At 40.8% G+C, this 19031-nt stretch overlaps 1 protein-coding gene across 2 annotated transcripts in view; it reads left to right on the top strand.

Annotated features, from left to right (window-relative positions):
* Positions 1-19031, top strand: part of LOC102290190 (inositol 1,4,5-trisphosphate receptor type 1) — a 73695-nt gene that overhangs the window by 41268 nt on the left and 13396 nt on the right. Inside the window, exons 40-51 of one of the 2 annotated variants that reach the window (XM_005924872.3) lie at positions 2551-2598; positions 4202-4334; positions 7771-7961; positions 13641-13824; positions 13984-14237; positions 14907-15107; positions 15192-15302; positions 15563-15658; positions 15846-15989; positions 16106-16213; positions 16324-16516; positions 17735-17857. In XM_005924872.3, coding sequence (XP_005924934.1) covers positions 2551-2598; positions 4202-4334; positions 7771-7961; positions 13641-13824; positions 13984-14237; positions 14907-15107; positions 15192-15302; positions 15563-15658; positions 15846-15989; positions 16106-16213; positions 16324-16516; positions 17735-17857 — 1786 coding nt within the window. The remainder of the gene's footprint in view (positions 1-2550; positions 2599-4201; positions 4335-7770; positions 7962-13640; positions 13825-13983; positions 14238-14906; positions 15108-15191; positions 15303-15562; positions 15659-15845; positions 15990-16105; positions 16214-16323; positions 16517-17734; positions 17858-19031) is intronic. The other variant, XM_005924876.3, reaches the window with a different exon arrangement.

Raw genomic sequence — 19031 nt, 5'->3', positions numbered from 1 at the left:
GTGTGTGTGTGTGTGTGTGTGTGTGTGTGTGTGTGTGTGTGTGTGTGTGTGTGTGTGTGTGTGCGCGCGCGCGCGCGTTTTAGGAGGGGAGTACGGTGGGGAAGGTCTAAGTTATTAAAATGATAATTGTATATTTTGGAGAACAGTCCAGTAACAGACTTGTGACACTGAAATTCAACCAACCAAGAAGCCCTTATACTTCATGCAGCAAGCCAACAATAAGCCTTAGGAACTGTAGGGTTTTCAATGGCATCTAGGGTGCATATGAACATGAAAAAAGTTATACCTTTCTAATGCATTTGTATCATATGCACCATCAGGGATTGTAGCATCTAGTCCTTTTACTGAATCAGAATAAAGTCATTACTTCCCTTATTGAAGGCAATAATGGAAAAGGGAAAATATATACATAAGTGACCTCATGCATATATTTTTTTATGAGTTGATTTCAAGCTAAATTGAAGTTTCAACTGTCTGAGTAAGTGAAATCAGACTTTCAGATTTACTGGCTCTTTCACAGGAAATCCTGCATTGAGTTACTGTCCATAACTCAGAAAGGAAATACTATCTGCGGAAGCAAAGTGGAAATTTTAAAGTTGAAAGTAACGTTCTTTTGACTCATACAGTTTTTACAGAAAGAGTACTGTAGACTTTGTCTCTATGACTCCTTCAGACGATGATCAAAATGGTCAGCATGAATGTTTTCAAAAAGCAAAATGTTTTTTTTATCCTTCATTGGGGCATGTGATCATTTAAAACAAACTTAAAAACATACTTGGATTTTTTTTTTAGACAGAGTTACACTTTTTTATAGTTGACTTTTGTCATTCTTTAAGCTATGATAAGTTCAGCTGCAGAGTTTTCATATTTAAAAAGAAAAGCCATATGAGAAAATGATATTGGTCTCCAAACTCAATAGTGAAAAACCATATTATCCAGCAGGTTGGACTATACTTTTAAAAAACTTGATGGCTCATTAGAAAAGTTACAATATTGTTTGTTTGTTTTTCAGACTAGGCTAAAGTGCATATCCTCAGTTTTAGGCTGGTTGCCCTTTTTCACCACTGAAAGAACTGTTTGAGGGGAAATGGCCATTTATACACATGTTATCAAAGTTACAAAAATCCAAAATCAGTTGGACAGTTGACCAATAAATGTTTAACGGAAAGTTGGTTTCTGACTAAACGACTTCTTTAGTCTTGGTCTCTGAGTCACTTGGATGACTACATCCAGATGAAAAGAATCAACTTTTTGGATTTACTTACCTGGATCCTTCATCATGCATCAAAACTTTTTGACTAAGAGTTAAAATCTGGCATTTAAACTCAAATAGAGCAGGCTGTTTGTATGAAGAGCACATACAACTGAAGATTTAAAAATGAACGAACTTGGTCAGAGTTCTCAATAATAGCTGTGTTGCATCAATTCAGAAGAAACTAGCTGTGAATAGAAAAACAAAGTAGAAAAAGAAAGGAAATAGCAAACAAGCAGGTATGCAAGAAGCGCAATTCTGCTGAAAAATGCACGTTATGACTGATTCTCTGGATGTAGGCGTTGATGTTTTGTGGTCAAAACTGAAGAGAAGACATGACAATAATCTGCAAAGGATTCACTACATGATGCTTCCCTCACAAAACAGGTCTGGTTACGGTTAAATGAATGTAAAGTTTAAGCTATTGTGGCTCTAAATAAAACCTGTCCACTGGTATTTATTTGTTTTTTGTTTGGGGTTTTTTTTGCTGAAAAAAGCAATATGCCAACAGAGAGGTAGACAGAAACATCCTGCAGACTCAGATTTGGCCAAATAAGCAAAAGGTCGCTGGACAAGATTTCATCATTTTGGCGATTGGCTGAGTCTTTTATCTGATCTCAATCCTACTGGGCATGTGTTTCACTACCCAAAGACTGCATATGAAATACCAAAAGCAAGAGTTTAAGTGAAGCAGTAAAGACTTGGAGGGCATCATCCTCAAGGAAGATTAAAAAAAAAATTAAAAAAAAACCAAGACTGATAAAGTTTAGAATGATAATCTTTATTAAAATTGAGATTAAGCACCTATTTTTCAATAGCGTTCTAGGCTAATATAGCCAGCATTAACCTAGCATGTTTTTCAAAGCCGGGCGTGTATTTGAACAGAACGTCATGGTTCATTGATTCAGTGGTTTTGTTTAACTTCATGCGTAAGTGTCTAAACACCTTTGAACCTTTAATCTCTGAGCCCAATGTGTGAAAAAGGTTGCAGTTTTGTTTCTGCAGGGAATTCAGAAAATGAACAAAACATCCACTGGAGAATTTCAACACAGTCACCGCAGTACACATCTCCTATCACAGCTCTCCTAAACGTAGCCATAATGTTTCCTCGGTTTCTGACCTACCAGTAAAAGCATAGCAAGTCACACCGAGCAGACCTTTGCATGGCCACTTGAAACAGCTGAATAGGTACAAGATGTGGTAATTAACCTGACAATTGCCTTCTCTGTGCTGCATGAATACTAACCCTGTGTTTGTATTTGTTCAACCACTATGCGCACACTACTCACTGCACGCAGCAGCTGGATAACAACCAGCCTGAGAAGTTGGTGGAGGACCAAAAGAGGGTAGGTACTTTTTAAGAGCATGGCAACCTAACTGAAAACCCCAACACTAGACAGATTCATACTGAGATTTACATGTAAAGCAGTCATGCATATAGAATGAAAAATTCCCACTTTGTGACCTGATTCTTTTTGCCTTCTAGGTTTATGAGAACTCTTCTCTTAGTGTTTTAAGTAACAGCCAAGTGATCAGTCATGGTGATTGTGTAACTGATGAAGGAAAACATATTTTTCCTCTGCATTCTCTCTCTAATGGTGTTTATGACAAAGCAGAGACTTTACAGAGCCTCGGGCATGTCTGTGTCTAATCAGTATTTTTAGAGGCCGCCACTGATGGGTTCATCAATATATAGGACTAATCTCCTAGAGAAAAACATTTTTCACACAGGTTTAATCACTGACCATTCATCCAATCATTAAATATGTGTAACAAGATATCCTGACTCCTGGCATCTTGCATGTAGTTATTACCAAATAAGCAGTGAAGGTTTTATTACCTCCAAAGGCCTTTCATACCCTAGAGTTATTGAATGTTTTTGAATGTCACAGAGGAACTCCTGTTTTACCTTTTGGAAGAATTTTTCAACAGCAAAAATGTTGAAGTAAAAAATAGTAGAGGTAAAACTTACAGGGGGACGAAGATGGATGAAACTTATTTTAGCGCAAAATTTGGATCTTTTTCATTTCCCGATAACCATCGAAATTTAATATTGATTTAGATAATGCTTCAAAAAGTTTGTGCCTGCTGCTTAATAGTGGCGAGTGGCAAGACTTTGTTATAGAGTTGCTTTGTATTGACAGTTTAGATAACCTCCTGTTCAAAATGCCATAAGGGTTTGGCTCATGCCTCACGACTCTACAGACCAGGGAATAATTTTCTGACTCCATCTGATTGTGCTTTGCCGTTAAGCACGATGCATACCATTGATTAACCTCCAACCAATGAACAATGAGAATAGTGTTCCCCGCACCTCCTACATAAAGTAATCCTGACCTCTGGAGCATAACTATGGCAGCGGAGCTTACATAACTCCTCCGTCGTCTATCAAGGACCACCCACAGTTGATGATTTGCACATAATTGCACACAAACACAAAAAAACCCTTCTCTTTCATTTCCTTCACTTTATCCCATGGGAGGTCTGTCAGGTAGCTATGGGCTGCGGTTTCCATGACAACGCCAAAGTCGTGCTGCTGACTGCTCGACAGAGGATGAGTCACAGTGTGGGAGGGCTGGCCCCAGGTCTGTCTGAGTGAAAATCAGGACCTCACATTGTCACTACACAGAGTCACTGCTGCGATGAAACCCATAACAATATTGTAATGTAGGCGGTAAATATCAGAAAGTTTATCCTATACCTAAAAGTTTGTCCAGCATGGAATTTTAGGAATTTTTCTTTTATTAGAGATTTAATTTACTCTTTATTTAACTTGTCTTTAGTCTGTATTACTCTGAGGCTGCGTTTTCTTGCAGTCTTCACAGAGAAAAGAAATGTACAATGCATCATTAATGATGCACGTTGTCCCGTTACACAAGCTGTTCTTTATTTCTCTCTCTCCCGCCACAGACATCACATCATTACGTCCTTCTCTGTCTTCTCTTGCAGGGCGAGGTGCTGAGACAGATTCTGGTGAATCGTTACTATGGAAACTTCCATAGGAGTGGTGGGCGGAGGGACAGCCTGACGTCATTTAGCAATGGCCCCCTCGGTCAGGTTGGACCCGGCAAAAGCCAATCAGGTGGGACGCAACGACGATTGTTACTCATCTCTAACAACCAGCACAGAAGTTTGTTGTTCATTCTTTTCAGTGGTGTTTTCTTCCTGCATGAAAGGCCAAGGAAACCCATCTTTCAGTATCTCTAATAGACCTGGTGTCTGTGTGAAGCATTTACCAAACGCATGCTGCTGAAGAGGAGGGGGATTGTGCTGCCAAACATGACTACAACTACTATTATTTAAGATCAAAGTCTAGATGAACCTTTTGCATTTTTTTTTTCCTGCCTCTGAAGTTGTAGTGTGGCAAACCTCTTTTGGGGTTGTTATATAAGGATGGGGCTTTATCTGTCTGGCCCTGAGCTGGTTATCAGCTCCTGAGTCAGGCTGTGAACTGCCCTTTGAGCATGCAGAGCAAAATATTCTTATCACTACCTGATAACATTGCTACTTTTTTATTATCTGCAGTCAAAATACTAAAACAATGTGTGTATTTTCTTCTGTTTTTTGAGCAATTGGTTGATTTTTGCCATGTTTGATGTAAGACATTTTATCATAATATAGATTCGGGGGACACACGGACACTGTGCTGGTGTCAGTACAATGTGCTGTGAGTCTGTTAACCTAATAATCTGAACACTTTGTATCTGCTGTGGCAAGAATGCTACTGAATAATAATAATGATAATAATGATAATAATGATAGACAAAAGAGGACACAAAATATCAACAGAAAATAAATGCAATTAAGATTAAAAAAAGGCAATAACAGTAAAAACCACAAAAAAACCAACTGTTTTGACAAGTGATTTAAAGGACATCACTGATTCACTAAGCCTTGTGATAAGTAGCTCAGATTTTTGTACAAAAGCTCTTTCAACAGGAGTCAAGAACAGAGATGATTAAAGTTGTACCCAGGTCTCCATCTTTCCCTTTTGTGCCAACATTTTGGCAAACTTCCAGTCAGCAGGAAGTAAACCCATCCCCTCCATGATCCACTTTTTACTGTTGCTAGGTGACAAGCTGCTACTTCCTGTGAAAACAGACTTTGCACCTGTTGCAGAAACAAGAGCCACACTGAGATTCCATATGTAGCCTGAAGCTTGGGCCTCAAGGGGGGATGTACAGGCAAAGGCTTGTACAATGAATCACACCACTGGACAGTTGCACTGCACAGGTGGTTAGTAAAGGATTGATAGCACGGCATGTTCGGGGCCTGTTTAAGTTAATCTTTTTGGACTCTTTAACAAAGAAAAAAGTTTGTACATTTTGCAGTGAAAAACTAAGTACACCCCATGATTCAGTAACTTTTACCACCTTTAGCAGCAATAACTTCAGCAATAACTCAGTTCATTGAGATTCATGGGTGCTTGTTTTTGCACAGCTCTGTCAAGATCACATCACAGCATTTCACTCTGGTTGAGGTCTGGACTTTGATTGCTGTGCTTTGGGGTCAATGTCCTGTTGCATGACCTAGTTTCAGCCAAGCTTTAGGTGTCTAAGCGATGGCCTTGTATTTGACTGACTTAGTGACTGCAACGTGCCCGGGTCCTCTATCTACAAAACAAGCCCAAATCATCACCCCTCCACCACCATGCTGATAGTTAGTGTTTGTGTGGTTGATTGTGCTGACATGCTATGTTTGGTTTTCTCCAAATTTGACACTTCGCATTATTACCAGACATCTCCACTTTGGCATTATTGCCAAAGTGGAATGGCATCATTATCTGTCCAAAGGCCATTATTAAAGAAGTTATGGCTTGCTCAGATGTAAACCTAAACCATGCTGCCTTGTTATTTTTAAATAAAAGAGGGTTTTCTCTTTTCTTCTTCTTCAAAAAAGGATCTTTCTTCAGTCTTTTTCTGCTTATACTGTCGTGAACTTTAACACTTAACATATTAACTGAGGTCTGCAGAGTCTGCGATGTAGCTCTTGGGATTTTTGCAATTTCTCTGCCTTTTGCACTGTATGACCTTGGCATGAATTTGGAATATCCACGACTGGGAAGATTGTGCCATTGTGTTTACACACACACCTGTATATGCCAGACTGCTAAAACCTCTGATTTGACAGTGGTGGTCACACTTTCTGATGACTCACAGCATTATTAAAGCAACAAAAAGTTTTGAGCACATTATTTTTCATTATTTAATTTTAACTGTGTATGTACTGTTGGGTCCATGACTATTTGGAAAACAGCACATTTTTTAGAGCTTTGTCTCTGTAAACAACCACAGGTTATGTGATGGAAGTGAAGACTTTCACCTTAAAGGGATTTAACCAAAATATGGCATCAACTTAATAGAAATTACATAGTCCTCCATTTTCAACTGTCAAAAGTAATTTGACAGTTGACTCACAAACAGATTCGTGGCCAGGTTGAGGCTCCGTATAAAAGCAGAGTTGATTCCAAGTCTTGAAATTGAATTTGGTAGTGTCTTTGGTGTGAAGTCCAAAGACACATTGATGCAAATGGAGAAGCCATTGTTAGGTTAAAAAAGCTAAATAAACCCATCAAAGAGAGAGGAAATCATTTTGTGATGACCAAATCACCAATATGCAACACCAAAAGATTTAAAGGACCACTGAAGACAAAGAAAACCAATGACTGCAGAATTATTGCTTGGTTAAGAAAAAACATCTGCACAACCACTAGCTACATGAGGAATACTCTCACAGAGCTGCATGCTGAGTGAACGTCCTTACACACAGGCAGGTTGTCAAAATCCACAATCAGGAGTCTTCTTCGTGAATGGCAATACAGTAAGTTGCAAACTACTGGTTACACTTAAGAACAGGAAGGCCAGAACACATGTAAAATTGCACCGTTTGTTCATGAAGCACACCACATGATCTCTCAAATATTGTGTGGGCAGCGTCAGAGAATGAGTAACTATGGCTGCAAGTACAGTAAGTTCACCAGTGTTTTAGGCAAAGAAATAAGATGTTCTTCGGTGGCCAAGTCAGTCACCTGATGTCCACCTAACAGAGCGTCTCTTCACTTACTGAAGGCAGAAAAACCCCAAAACAAGCAGCAACTGAAGTCATTGACTTCCTTTGGTTTCCATTAAAGTATTAAAAACCAAAACTGAAAATTTATTTAAATTCACACAAGACTGCAATTACTGAACAAATACTACAATACTTCAACACTGCAACTCACTTGCATATTAATTGTTTGATTTAAAGCGCACTGTACTGGTGTAAAGATGAAAAAAAAAAAGTCCAAATACTTAATCTCACTATATGTTTTAATTGAACTATAAATTTACTAAGAGCAAAGTAGTGTTTCTCTGTTATTATCTCCAGATGATTTAATAAGCTGTTAAATGGTTATAGTTGTAGTTCCCATGTATTTGCAGGAAATTTTCCAAAATAAACCAGATTAGAATGAAAAATTAACGCCACATGTCTGATATAGCCTGTTCTGAATTGTCCCATTGCCTCATCTCGGTCTTTAGGTGGATTAGGGGGACATGGGGGCCTGAGTCGTGGGGAAATGAGCCTGGCAGAGGTACAGTGTCATCTGGACAAAGAAGGAGCCTCTGACCTGGTTATTGACCTCATCATGAACACCACGAGCGACCGAGTCTTCCAAGAAAGCATCCTCTTAGCTATTGCGCTGCTGGAGGGTGGAAACACCACCATCCAGGTCAGTTAACCAAACATTTCAACCTTAAGAATATGGACTTGTGTCTGTTGTCTACTGCGAAACAACTGATTTGTGTATAAATCTGCTTCTCACTTTAAAAAATTATACACTTTAAATATGATCTGCTCCAATACGATCAGTGTAAAGAACACTGTGTAATTGAGGGAATTTTTCATCACTAGACAATCTTCAGTAAGTGGGTCAGTGTGCCACCATAGCTGCACATGTACATTACTGCAGCACCTCCCCCTCACGTCTAACCCTATATAACTTAGCTGGGAGACCAGACCAGCTGCTAATAATGTCAATAGTAGACCTAAAGTAGACTTTGGATCAAAAATGTTCATGTGTTTCTGTTTTTTCATTTTAGAAATTCTTAGGTGTGTATTGGGTAGTTTAAATAAACTCTCCTCCTTTCAGGTTCAGCCCGAGCTGCTCTGTTTCCCCCACCGTCCATTCTTCCTATGTCTGTTGTTCTGTCAGTGGATCCCCATTTTTCTGTTTGTGTGTTCGTCTACGTTGTGTAAGCAAGGAGCTTGCATAATCAGATTAGAGGAAGCCACTGTTTCAGAGATAATGCATTGGCTTCCCACGGCTGCTGCAGAGCCACGTCACGTGATCCGTCTGTGTTACATAAGGTCTGTGTGAATGAACAATGAGGAATGTCTCAGCCTTCAAAACATTCCAGCCTCGCTCCCTTGCGTTCTCTTGCTGGCCCAAACTGGGTCACGCTGGGCCTCCGGAACTGGGGCAGTGGGGAGAGAGGGCGGAGGGATGAGGAAACACAGAGCGGACTGAGGAGAAACTGGAGCTCCTCTTACCCTCGCATTCTTAAGTTTGTTCTGGAAAGGGAGATTTATTTGCAGGGAAAGCTATCCTGCAGTGCTAGAACTGCACCATACAGTGCAAATATTTATGTTCTTTTAGTTACTGGATGGCTTATAAAGGAAGCCTGAGATAAAAGCCTCGTTTCATCTCTATAAATACAACAATGATGATTGTGACTGACAGCTTAAAGCTTGAATTTGAGATCAGGCGTTTCTTTTGTTCTCTCTCGTCTCTTCAAGAAAGCACGCCATGGGAAATATAAGTGGGGTTGTGTGACTGTCGTGCTGAGCTGAGCACCTGTTGGATCTTGGGTGTCTTGTACTCACGTAACACCGTTAACTATTTACTCATGGCCTACATAGTGCACAGAAATAAACCACACAGAATAACCCAGCTGCATGCTCAGTTAAGTCACTTACACATGCATGCTGTTTGCTGTCATGCAAGGCCAATGCACGGATCCACTAGAGGTTATATTTTACATTCAGGCTCTTGCACTCCTTTGCTCCTATATTTCAGTCACATAGCGGCTTTTTATCTTTCTTTTTTCTTTTTTTTTCTTGCTACAGCTATGAGAGATCTCAGACAGCTGTAAATTCTGTTGTTACATGACAACTTTTAACATTTTACTCGTCAGCCATCTGGCTTCTAACTGCATGGTGTGCTGCTCCGTTTCCCTCCAAAGCCCTTGATGTGCAGGTGTGCTAAACCAGAGTAGTCAGTCTAAAAAAAGGAAAAAACGTGAATGCAGAGGTGGCGAATTTAAAGGAAGAAGGAAGAAACTGAGGAACGGGGAAAAGGTCTCGAAAGAGCGTAGAGTAGAGAGGAGCAGCAGCAGTTCCATTTGGTTTGCATGTGGCGCTGCCTGACATGAGAGGGAGGGTGAAAGGAAAAGGGAGCGCGAGTATAAATAGCTGTTACATAACATCCCTTTGTTGATGCCAAGTGGCGGAACGGAAGGAGAGAAGGGAAAGCGCTATGACCTTGTTTTTCAGTGTTGTCCGCCCCCACCCCGTCCTGCTCTTCTCTGTCTCTTTCCACTTAGGGTTTGCCTCCATAGATACAGACAGGCTCTGTGTTTACCCAACACTGCAGGGGCCCGTGACATCTTCGTCCCTCTCATCTATCCTCCTTCGTTACTATCACCGTGTTCTCTCCTTGCCTTGACCACCATGTGTTACTTCATCCGTAACGTCATCTCTCCATTATGCCAGTCTTCCTCCTGCTTTTCAAGCGCCATCAAAACACAGATGGTGTCTTGATACAGCAGCACAGATTTCGTAAACCAATGTGTGAGGACTGTCGTCCAAATGCTACACAATGTAACAACGTGGTTAGATATGAAAGTACAGGTTTTCACTTCTGATTGTTGTCACATACGTTTTCTGAAGAAATCAGAAGAGGAAAGCTTTGCTGTGGTGTTTTTCTTTACTGTGGTGTCCCTTACTTGTGCGCACGTCCTTGTTTCAGTGAGTCACTCAATTTGGTTCAGTTCCTAAGAACTGGTGTTTAAAAAAAACAAAACAAATACTCAGTTAGCTCTCAGGTGAAAAAGAAATGATGCTGGGAAAAAGAAAAGAACGCTCTGGCATGCCCAGTACATTCACCTCCACTGTCGCTATCGCAGCGAATGGCAATAACTCAGTTTAACTTGATTCACCTTATCAAATACTGTAGCTCAGCACTGGTGCTAGTCTTGCTAGGCCTGAATGTAAATGACTAAACATAGTATCTCATAGGATATTTTACTTGAATGACAGGCTATGAAAATGATTGATAATTGCATAAGGACAAAGCTGAGAGAGAATACTGTATTGCAGAGCATGTGTGATATGTGGGTGTGTCCTCTCTAAACTGGCATGTGCCTATGGCAGAGACAGCTGACCCACTTTTGTGAGTGTAAAAGTCAGTAGGCGTATTAGCGTATGTGCTTTCCAGCCTGTGTGTGCTGGTACTGTACGAGCGTGTGTGTGTGTATGTCTGTTTGAGTTATGTAATGGTAGGGGTGAGAGAGTGCTGGTGAGTGCTCTCCTGTGTTTGCTCTGGTTTAATCACTGTGTGTTAACCTACCACCGCTCCTCATGCCTCACCCTTTGCACCCTGCCTTCCTCCCCCCTCCCTCCCCCACCCGCCCTGCAGGCCCACGCTTTAGCCGGCTGATGGAGGGCAGTTATATGAACAAAAAAAGACGGACAGGCATGACCATTACTGTCCCCTCAACCCTTCCCTCCTCAGGCATGCTGTGATGTGTGAGCAGCGAGTGGGCTGCCAGTGTTGTAGCTAATGCCCGTCCCTGTACTCCTCACTTTGTCATCAACTTGTTTATTGCACGATGGCCTTGGTTGGTAGGTCTCCCCTCCCCACGCTGCTGTCTCCGTGTTCCTAAGTTGGCAGAGTGTGTACGTGCAGGAGTGCTGCTGCTCAGTGGTGGAGGGCCAGGGTGAGGCACGAGGCTCGAGAATCTGCTTTGGGGCACAGTCACACAGTTATGTCATTGTTTCTTTAAAGGAAACTAGGCTGTAAAACCGGCGTATCCCTTCATTGAGTCATTAATAAGCCAGATAAATTCTCACTTTGGCTCCTTAATTGGTTTATCACTATTTTTACTTTTGAATGAAAAATTTAGCACAGCGAGCCTATTAAAAATTAAATTGCATCGCATGTAACCGCCGCAGTACAAACACATTTAAAACAATGTCCTTGGAGGAGCAGAAACAAAGCTTGCTTTGTCTATTTTTGCTTAACATTTTCCATGTGACTATCATTTACTGTATTTGTTTTCTTAACTAGCCCAGTTCTACATCTAACCTGAAAAGACCATATGGTTATGTAACAAACTTTGAGAGCTGGCCTAGATACCACATCTGATAAGATTTTCTCCCTCCCTATCACTCGCTCTTGTTTCCCCTCTCTCGATCATAGGTTCTTTCCCCTTCTTTTTGCCCCTTTTTCCCACTTCTTGGTATCTATCTTTTGCCTCAAGCTTTTTTTTTTTTTTTCTCACAACTTCCCACCATCTCCATTTCTGTATCTGTGTAAGTAGGCCAGGCTTCTCCCTTTCATGTAATTTTTTTCACCCTTTTAGTGTGGCAAAGCTGCTTTGGCTCGTCGAAGCCGTTCCATAGACTGTGCTGCTAACAGCTCTTACATAATCAAAACAACAGACCTGTGGGTTGGGACACAGCGTATACATCGGACATGGAAGTGTCCTAATTCTGTGTGACCTCATTCCACAGCCATAGCTGCAGCGATTAAATCCTCACATCACTGTAAAATTAGACCTGCTTCATTAGAGTTTATAATATTTTTTTGAATAAAGATTTGTTTTCCTATAAAGAAGAGTTTTCTGATATAAAGTAACGATTTGTTGTTTGTTTTTTACTGTAAGCCGAGACAGTGTGCTAATTTGTTAAGAAAAAGTTTGACCGTTTATTTGTTTTCTTTCTTTCTATTTTATCTCTTAAATTTTCTACAATTTTTTTTATTAGCTTGTTTTGTTTAAACATCACATACACCAAAAGATATTAAATTTTCCCGTGGTATAACCTCCATGCTATATACAATGAGGGAAAAAACTCTTTGATCCACTGCTGAATTTTTTTTAATGGTCGTTTTAATAAAGAGAGATGAAACATCAACCAAAAATCAAGAAAACCACATACACATACATAGAAGTTACAAATATATTTGCATGTCATTGATCGAAGTAAGTATTTCATCCCCGATAACCAAGCCAGAATTCCGACTCCCACAGATTACAGCCAATCAATTACAGATGCTCCTGATCTCAACTCCATATGTGTGTAAAGCACACCTGTCCAGAGAATCACTTTCTTCCATTTCAACCTCTCAACCATCATGGGCGTGTCCAAAGAGCTTTCAGAGGATGTCAGGGGCAAGACTGATCTGAGCAAAGCTAGAATGGGCTACAAGACCATCAGCAATAAGTTGGGAGAAAGTGCTGTTGCTTTAGCATTAACTGGACCTGCCATGTTTAGAGGAATGAAATGCTGGGTATCACCCAAAGAACACCATCCCCACAAGCATGGAGGTCGAAATATTATGCTTTGGGGTTGTTTTTCTGCTAAGGGTACAGGATGACTTCACCGCATAAGGGGCCAGTGGACGGGGCCATGTGTCATAAAATCTTGGACAGGAACCTCCTTCTCTCAGCCACAACACTGAAGATGGGTTGTGGATGGCTCATCCAGCATGACAAATATACCCCACATATGCCAAGGCAACAAAGTAGTGTCTAAAGTAGAAGCACATTAAGGATAATGAGTGGCCTAGCCTATCTTCAGACCTCAGCCCTGTAGAAAATCAGTGCAGAGAACTCAAGCTTTGAGTTCTCAAGCAACAGCCAAAAAAACCTAAGGGTTTTAGAGAGTTTCTGTAAAGAGGAGTGGGCCAAAGGTGTGCAAACCTGGTGACCAACTAAAACAATCATCTTAGCGTTGTGCTTGCCAACAAGGGTTTCTCCACCAACTGCTAAGTCATGTTTTGCATTGGGCTCAAATGTGTTTTTTCCGGATTTTTGGTTGATATTCTAACTCCATTAAAACTACCATAACAACTGTTCATTTCTTTGTATGTGAGCAAACTTACAAATTCAGCAGGCGATCAAATAATTATTTCCCCACTGTATATGATAATCTTATCAGCATAGTAGCAGATTGCTTTTCTGTTGATCAACTGCTATTATTCCGGTTTTTCATATTGCAGGTGAGCGTCAACACATTCAGCAAAGAATCTGACACCACTGAATGTTCGTTTCCATTTTACAGTGACACAGCATGTACTGTGGTTTTGGAATAATTCCAGTTTGCTCTTCTTTCTCTGTGTCTCCAGCGCTCATTCTTTTGCCGTCTGACAGAAGACAAAAAATCAGAAAAGTTCTTCCGTGTCTTTTATGACCGCATGAAGTCAGCCCAGCTCGAGATCAAAGCCACGGTGACAGTAAATACAAGCGACCTGGGAAACAGGAAAAGAGACGATGACAGCCAGGACAAAGAGCCCCCTGTTCGCAAAAAAGGTCAGAGGTCACCTGTAGGGTTGTTAACACTAAACAATGCCCAGTTTGAAAACTGCTGATTTCATGTTTATTTCTAAATTTAAAATAGGAAAAAAAAATATTTGAAGGTTCTTTTAGTTGTGACTCAGTTTATAGTACGAGTTCTATGTCTCTATATAGCAAAAGACCCAGCTGTGGTGATGACAGAAGACGTGAAAGAGCAGCTATTAGAGGCCTCGTCTGCCACAAAGAAAGCCTTTAACTCTTATCGGCGAGAAGCTGACCCCGAGGACCACTTCACCTCAGCAGATGGTCAGCCCAGCACGGGGGACAAGAACCAGGATGAAGGAGAGATGAGTTTTGTGATTGTTATCATGCAGCCTATCCTTCGCTTTCTCCAGCTACTTTGTGAGAATCACAACCGTGACCTACAGGTGGGTCAGACTGAGCGTCGCAAATTTAGTTTTACAGATTTACTTTAGAATGAGTCCAGTTTTACTTCCTTTTAATATTAAACTGAAGCCTTTAGAGTCCAGACACAATTTCCAATGGTTTTTATTACCAATGCTTTGTGTGTCTTTGTAAAGTATCTTTATTTGCAGCGATATCAGGGCTTCAAGTTTCTTCTATTCAGAGAGCCTCACATGTATTTGTTTTCCACTGAGCTTGTAAAGCAGAGATTTTCTGTTACTAAGCTCTTGAGTCTTGAGGATTCAGGCTCTGTTTAATCAGTTTTAGTTTCTACTGATGTATCTGCAGAGGATGTTGGTTCTTGGTAGCTCTTTGCGTCAAAGCTTGTTTAGAGACTTAAACAGTACCACTAATTGTACTTCCCTCCCCCAAGATCCTCCAAGATGTACAAAACGAGATTTTATCAACTGTTTACTCATATGCAGGTTTCTAAAAAGACTATTATTTTGATAGAATAATTGTATTTTCATGTATAGATATTTGCTTACCTGCTTGTTAATATATTCCATGTTGTTATGCAAAAACAGACGTCCACTAGCATGCACGAGCTGTTCCTTGGACGTTTCACTCTTGAATTTGATGTTGTTTACATGCTGGTTAACTGCGTGAAACCTTCACTGTTTTTTTCCTAGAACTTCCTTCGTTGCCAAAACAACAAAAACAACTACAACCTTGTGTGTGAGACGCTTCAGTTTCTAGACTGTATCTGTGGCAGCACCACAGGCGGTCTCGGTCTGCTCGGACTCTACATCAATGAGAAGAATGTTGCTCTCATCAACCAAACACTGGAGAGTCTAACAGAGTACTGCCAAGGCCCTTGCCATGAAAACCAGGTACAAAAGACACTGAACGGTGAAGGAAGTTATAACTCCTTCACCACTATTTTTTTTTATTACAGTTATTCCTTTCTCCCCCAGAATTGCATTGCCACTCATGAGTCCAATGGCATTGATATCATTATTGCCCTGATTCTTAATGACATTAACCCACTTGGGAAGAAGCGGATGGACCTGGTTTTAGAGCTCAAGGTAAGTTGAGCTAGATCTCACTTTTACTTTAAGACTAGAGTTTAAAAAATGAGGGGAAAAACGCTGTAGTTTCCTTTCACAGCAGTAACACCAATAGGCTTGACGTGAAAGAGCAGGAAATTCACCCGTCTGAGCTAGCTCTTCTGCATACCTGCCAAGAAAAATAGCAGCAGTCTATTTTCCTAGAGCACCAGGTTTTCCGCCTGCTTTACTTGGATGAAGAAACTGTAGTTCTTATCTTTTCCAATTCTGACTCTCAGAACAATGCATCTAAGCTGCTGCTCGCCATCATGGAAAGCCGTCATGACAGTGAGAATGCTGAGAGGATCTTGTACAATATGAGGCCTAAAGAGCTGGTGAGAACCTGTTGTTGTCCATCTTGTCATTGAGTCCTGAGCTGCTATTTCTACATCAAATGCAAAATCTACTCAGCTATAACCTTGTTTTTGTTAGTACATAACAACAATTTGATGTTACCCTGTAAAAATACTAGGGTGTGTTATATATATATATATATATGTGTGTGTATGTGGGTGTCTGCAGGTGGAAGTGATAAAGAAAGCCTATCTGCAGGGGGAGGTTGAGTTTGAAAACTCAAAGGAGGAGGAGGATAACGGAGAAGAAGAGGAACATGATGCTGCTTCACCCCGAAATGTTGGACACAACATCTATATCTTAGCTCACCAGGTGTCTTATTTATCTCTTTTTGCAGAATCTGTATATGCTGTATCTTAGAAACATGCATTTTCCTTTTGTTGTCCCTTGTAACCAACTCACTTGCTACCTGTGTGTCCTTTATACAGTTGGCACGTCATAATAAAGAGCTGTCCTTGATGTTAAAGCCAGGAGTGTCTAGTGGAGAGGGGGATGAGGCCTTGGAGTTCTATGCCAATCACACTGCTCAGATAGAGGTCATAATGCAAAACCCCTGTCACAGAATGTGAATTGGAACATGTTTTCTGTACATTACGTCACAAATTATGGGCTTCCCTCGGAGGTGACTGTGAGTCTCTCTCTGCAGATTGTGCGTCAGGACCGCACCATGGAGGAGATAGTTTTCCCTGTACCCAACATCTGTGAGTTCCTAACTTCAGAGTCAAAGCTCCGGGTGTACTACACCACAGAGAGAGATGAGCAAGGCAGCAAGATCAATGACTTCTTCCTTCGAGCAGAGGACCTCTTTAATGAGATGAACTGGCAGAAGAAACTCAGAGGTGAGTTTGTCTTCTGTGTGTGTGTGTGTGCGCGCGCGCGCGCGAACAACAGTCTATCAAGATGCTCCCCTGACTGTTTTGACGGAGAGTAACTACAGGTGGAGAAGGTGAGAGTCTGTGTACTAAAACAGGTACTGAAACATGTGGCAACATGCCCCTGTTGTTTCCTAATGGTAAGTACAACTTACGTGCATTTTTTTTTTTTCTGGGAATACTGTGCTTCATGGATAGCTGAAAATTTCTGTGTGTAATTTGCATGCTCTGTTGGGTGTTTTACTTTCTTTTTTTCCACAAACATGCAGGTCATGTGAAAGGGGAAACTCCAACTTAGCCGTAGTTATAAATGTGGTTTTTTTAATGTGTATTTAAGTGATAGACTGGTGGTGACCTCCCTCCTAAATGCAGGATAGAGCTTGATCCCTGCGAGCCCGAACAGGATAAGAGTGTTTGGAAAATGGATGAAAGGATGTGCATCAGCACCTTGATGGCAGGGCTAAATATGTCATCCTGTGTGCGCTCATGTTATGCATGTGCATGTTTCCACTGTCTAAAAGCGGACAGGGGTTTTCCACATTCTTTGAGCCATGAAACATTTATACAGTAACCTTATGAATCACAAGTGAGAGCGTGCTTACGCATGCACACAAACATACACACGCAGACCCACACCCACACTCATTCACACTTCTAATTCACATACTTCATACCCACACAAACCCTTATTTTGTCTTTCACGTAAAGGAGGGGATGGACACAGAAAAGTCCCTGCATCTGTTTTTTTTTTGTTTTTTTTTCTTTTCCAATTAAACCTGAGTAGGCAAAATGTTGTGTTAAAAGGTCGAGGTGGCATGTTTTGCATCTTGAACTTTTAAACCATTCATTTTGTTTTTGACAGCTACGCTTACTTCATATTTACATATCAAAGACACTGAAGCCGAACTTCCTCAGTTCTTCTTTTCAAACTTGCAGCTTGTTGATGCATAAACCAAATACTGAAATCAGCTGAACATGCTGGTCCCTTATATTTCAAAAAGTTTCATTTATTCTGCATAAGTTTTAAATATTCAAAGCTTCTCAAATATAAGAATTTACTTTTAGGTTATTTGAATTCAAACTGCTGAATTGGTATTTCAACATAGGCAACCCGCCAACTTCACTTTTGGCTTTTGGAGCAGATTTTAAAAATAGAATCTGTTTTGTCTTTCTTCTTCTCTTTAGCCCAGCCGGTGCTGTACTGGTGCTCAAGAAACATGTCGGTGTGGAGTGGCATCTCCTTCAAGCTGGCTGTGCTCATGAATCTCCTGGTCTGCTTCTTCTACCCCCTCGAAGGGGTACATGGAGGTCAGTGAGGTGGCACCCGAGTATGAACTGTGACTGCGCGCACATCCTGTTGCTAAAATAGGCGCAAGCATTTCTGCAACATTTCCAGTTAGTCAATCGTTTTAGACTAAAACTTTGACACATTTCATTTGACGTTTTCTGTCAGGTGTTCCGATGAGGCTGCCTATCAGTCATTCATGCATGTGACATGCTCACAGGCCGTATAGAGATTTTCTTTTTTTCTTTGAATGTAGATATTGTTTCGATGCTGTTTTGCTTGAGACGATTTGTATCTAGCGCCATGATGTTGCAATCAGATTTCTTTCGAAACAAGGGTCAGACAAAGGTTATGTACTCAGGGGGAAAAAAACGGAAGGACAGGGGCTCACTGACATGTTTTCTTCCTGCTTCAAAGCACATCTATAACATTCTATAACTCACAATGGGTTGAGAAATGCAAATATAGACAGCTGTGTAGAAGTTTTCTAAAAACGATAACAATGTTGTGAGGCAACAATGACTTAGGAATCAAGTTTTAAAAACGACACCAAAAAGAAAGAATCTGTAATGTACAGCATGCTACACACCCAGAGAGGTACACTTTAAAGAGCTGGGTGACTCTGCTGGACGTGGCCAGTAACCCACTGATCTCATTCTGCCACGGTGTTCTTACATGCTGACTTCTAATCACCTGGTAATCTGTGTTTGAGACACACCCGCAGTAACACCATGCCCTTAAAGCTTCAGCTCATATTTACCTTGTAGTTCTATGGAAACCGTAATAAACAGAGGAGTGGTGCACTTTAATTTACTGTAAACTGAGCCTGCATTGTCTTAGGTAGCACAAGATATATATATATATATATATATATATATATATATATATATATCTTGTGCTACCTAAGACAATGCAGGCTCAGTTTACAGTAAATTAAAGTGCACCACTCCTCTGTTTATTACGGTTTCCATAGAACTACAAGGTAAATATGAGCTGAAGCTTTAAGGGCATGGTGTTACTGCGGGTGTGTCTCAAACACAGATTACCAGGTGATTAGAAGTCAGCATGTAAGAACACCGTGGCAGAATGAGATCAGTGGGTTACTGGCCACGTCCAGCAGAGTCACCCAGCTCTTTAAAGTGTACCTCTCTGGGTGTGTAGCATGCTGTACATTACAGATTCTTTCTTTTTGGTGTC

This window comes from Haplochromis burtoni, unplaced genomic scaffold (genome assembly GCF_018398535.1).
Source record: "Haplochromis burtoni strain Fernald_Lab_line unplaced genomic scaffold, NCSU_Asbu1 Contig_79, whole genome shotgun sequence".
In the NCBI taxonomy this organism is placed as follows: Eukaryota; Metazoa; Chordata; class Actinopteri; order Cichliformes; family Cichlidae; genus Haplochromis; species Haplochromis burtoni.
The sequence above is the reverse complement of the archived record's forward strand: the minus strand, read 5'-3'. Positions and strand labels throughout refer to the sequence as shown.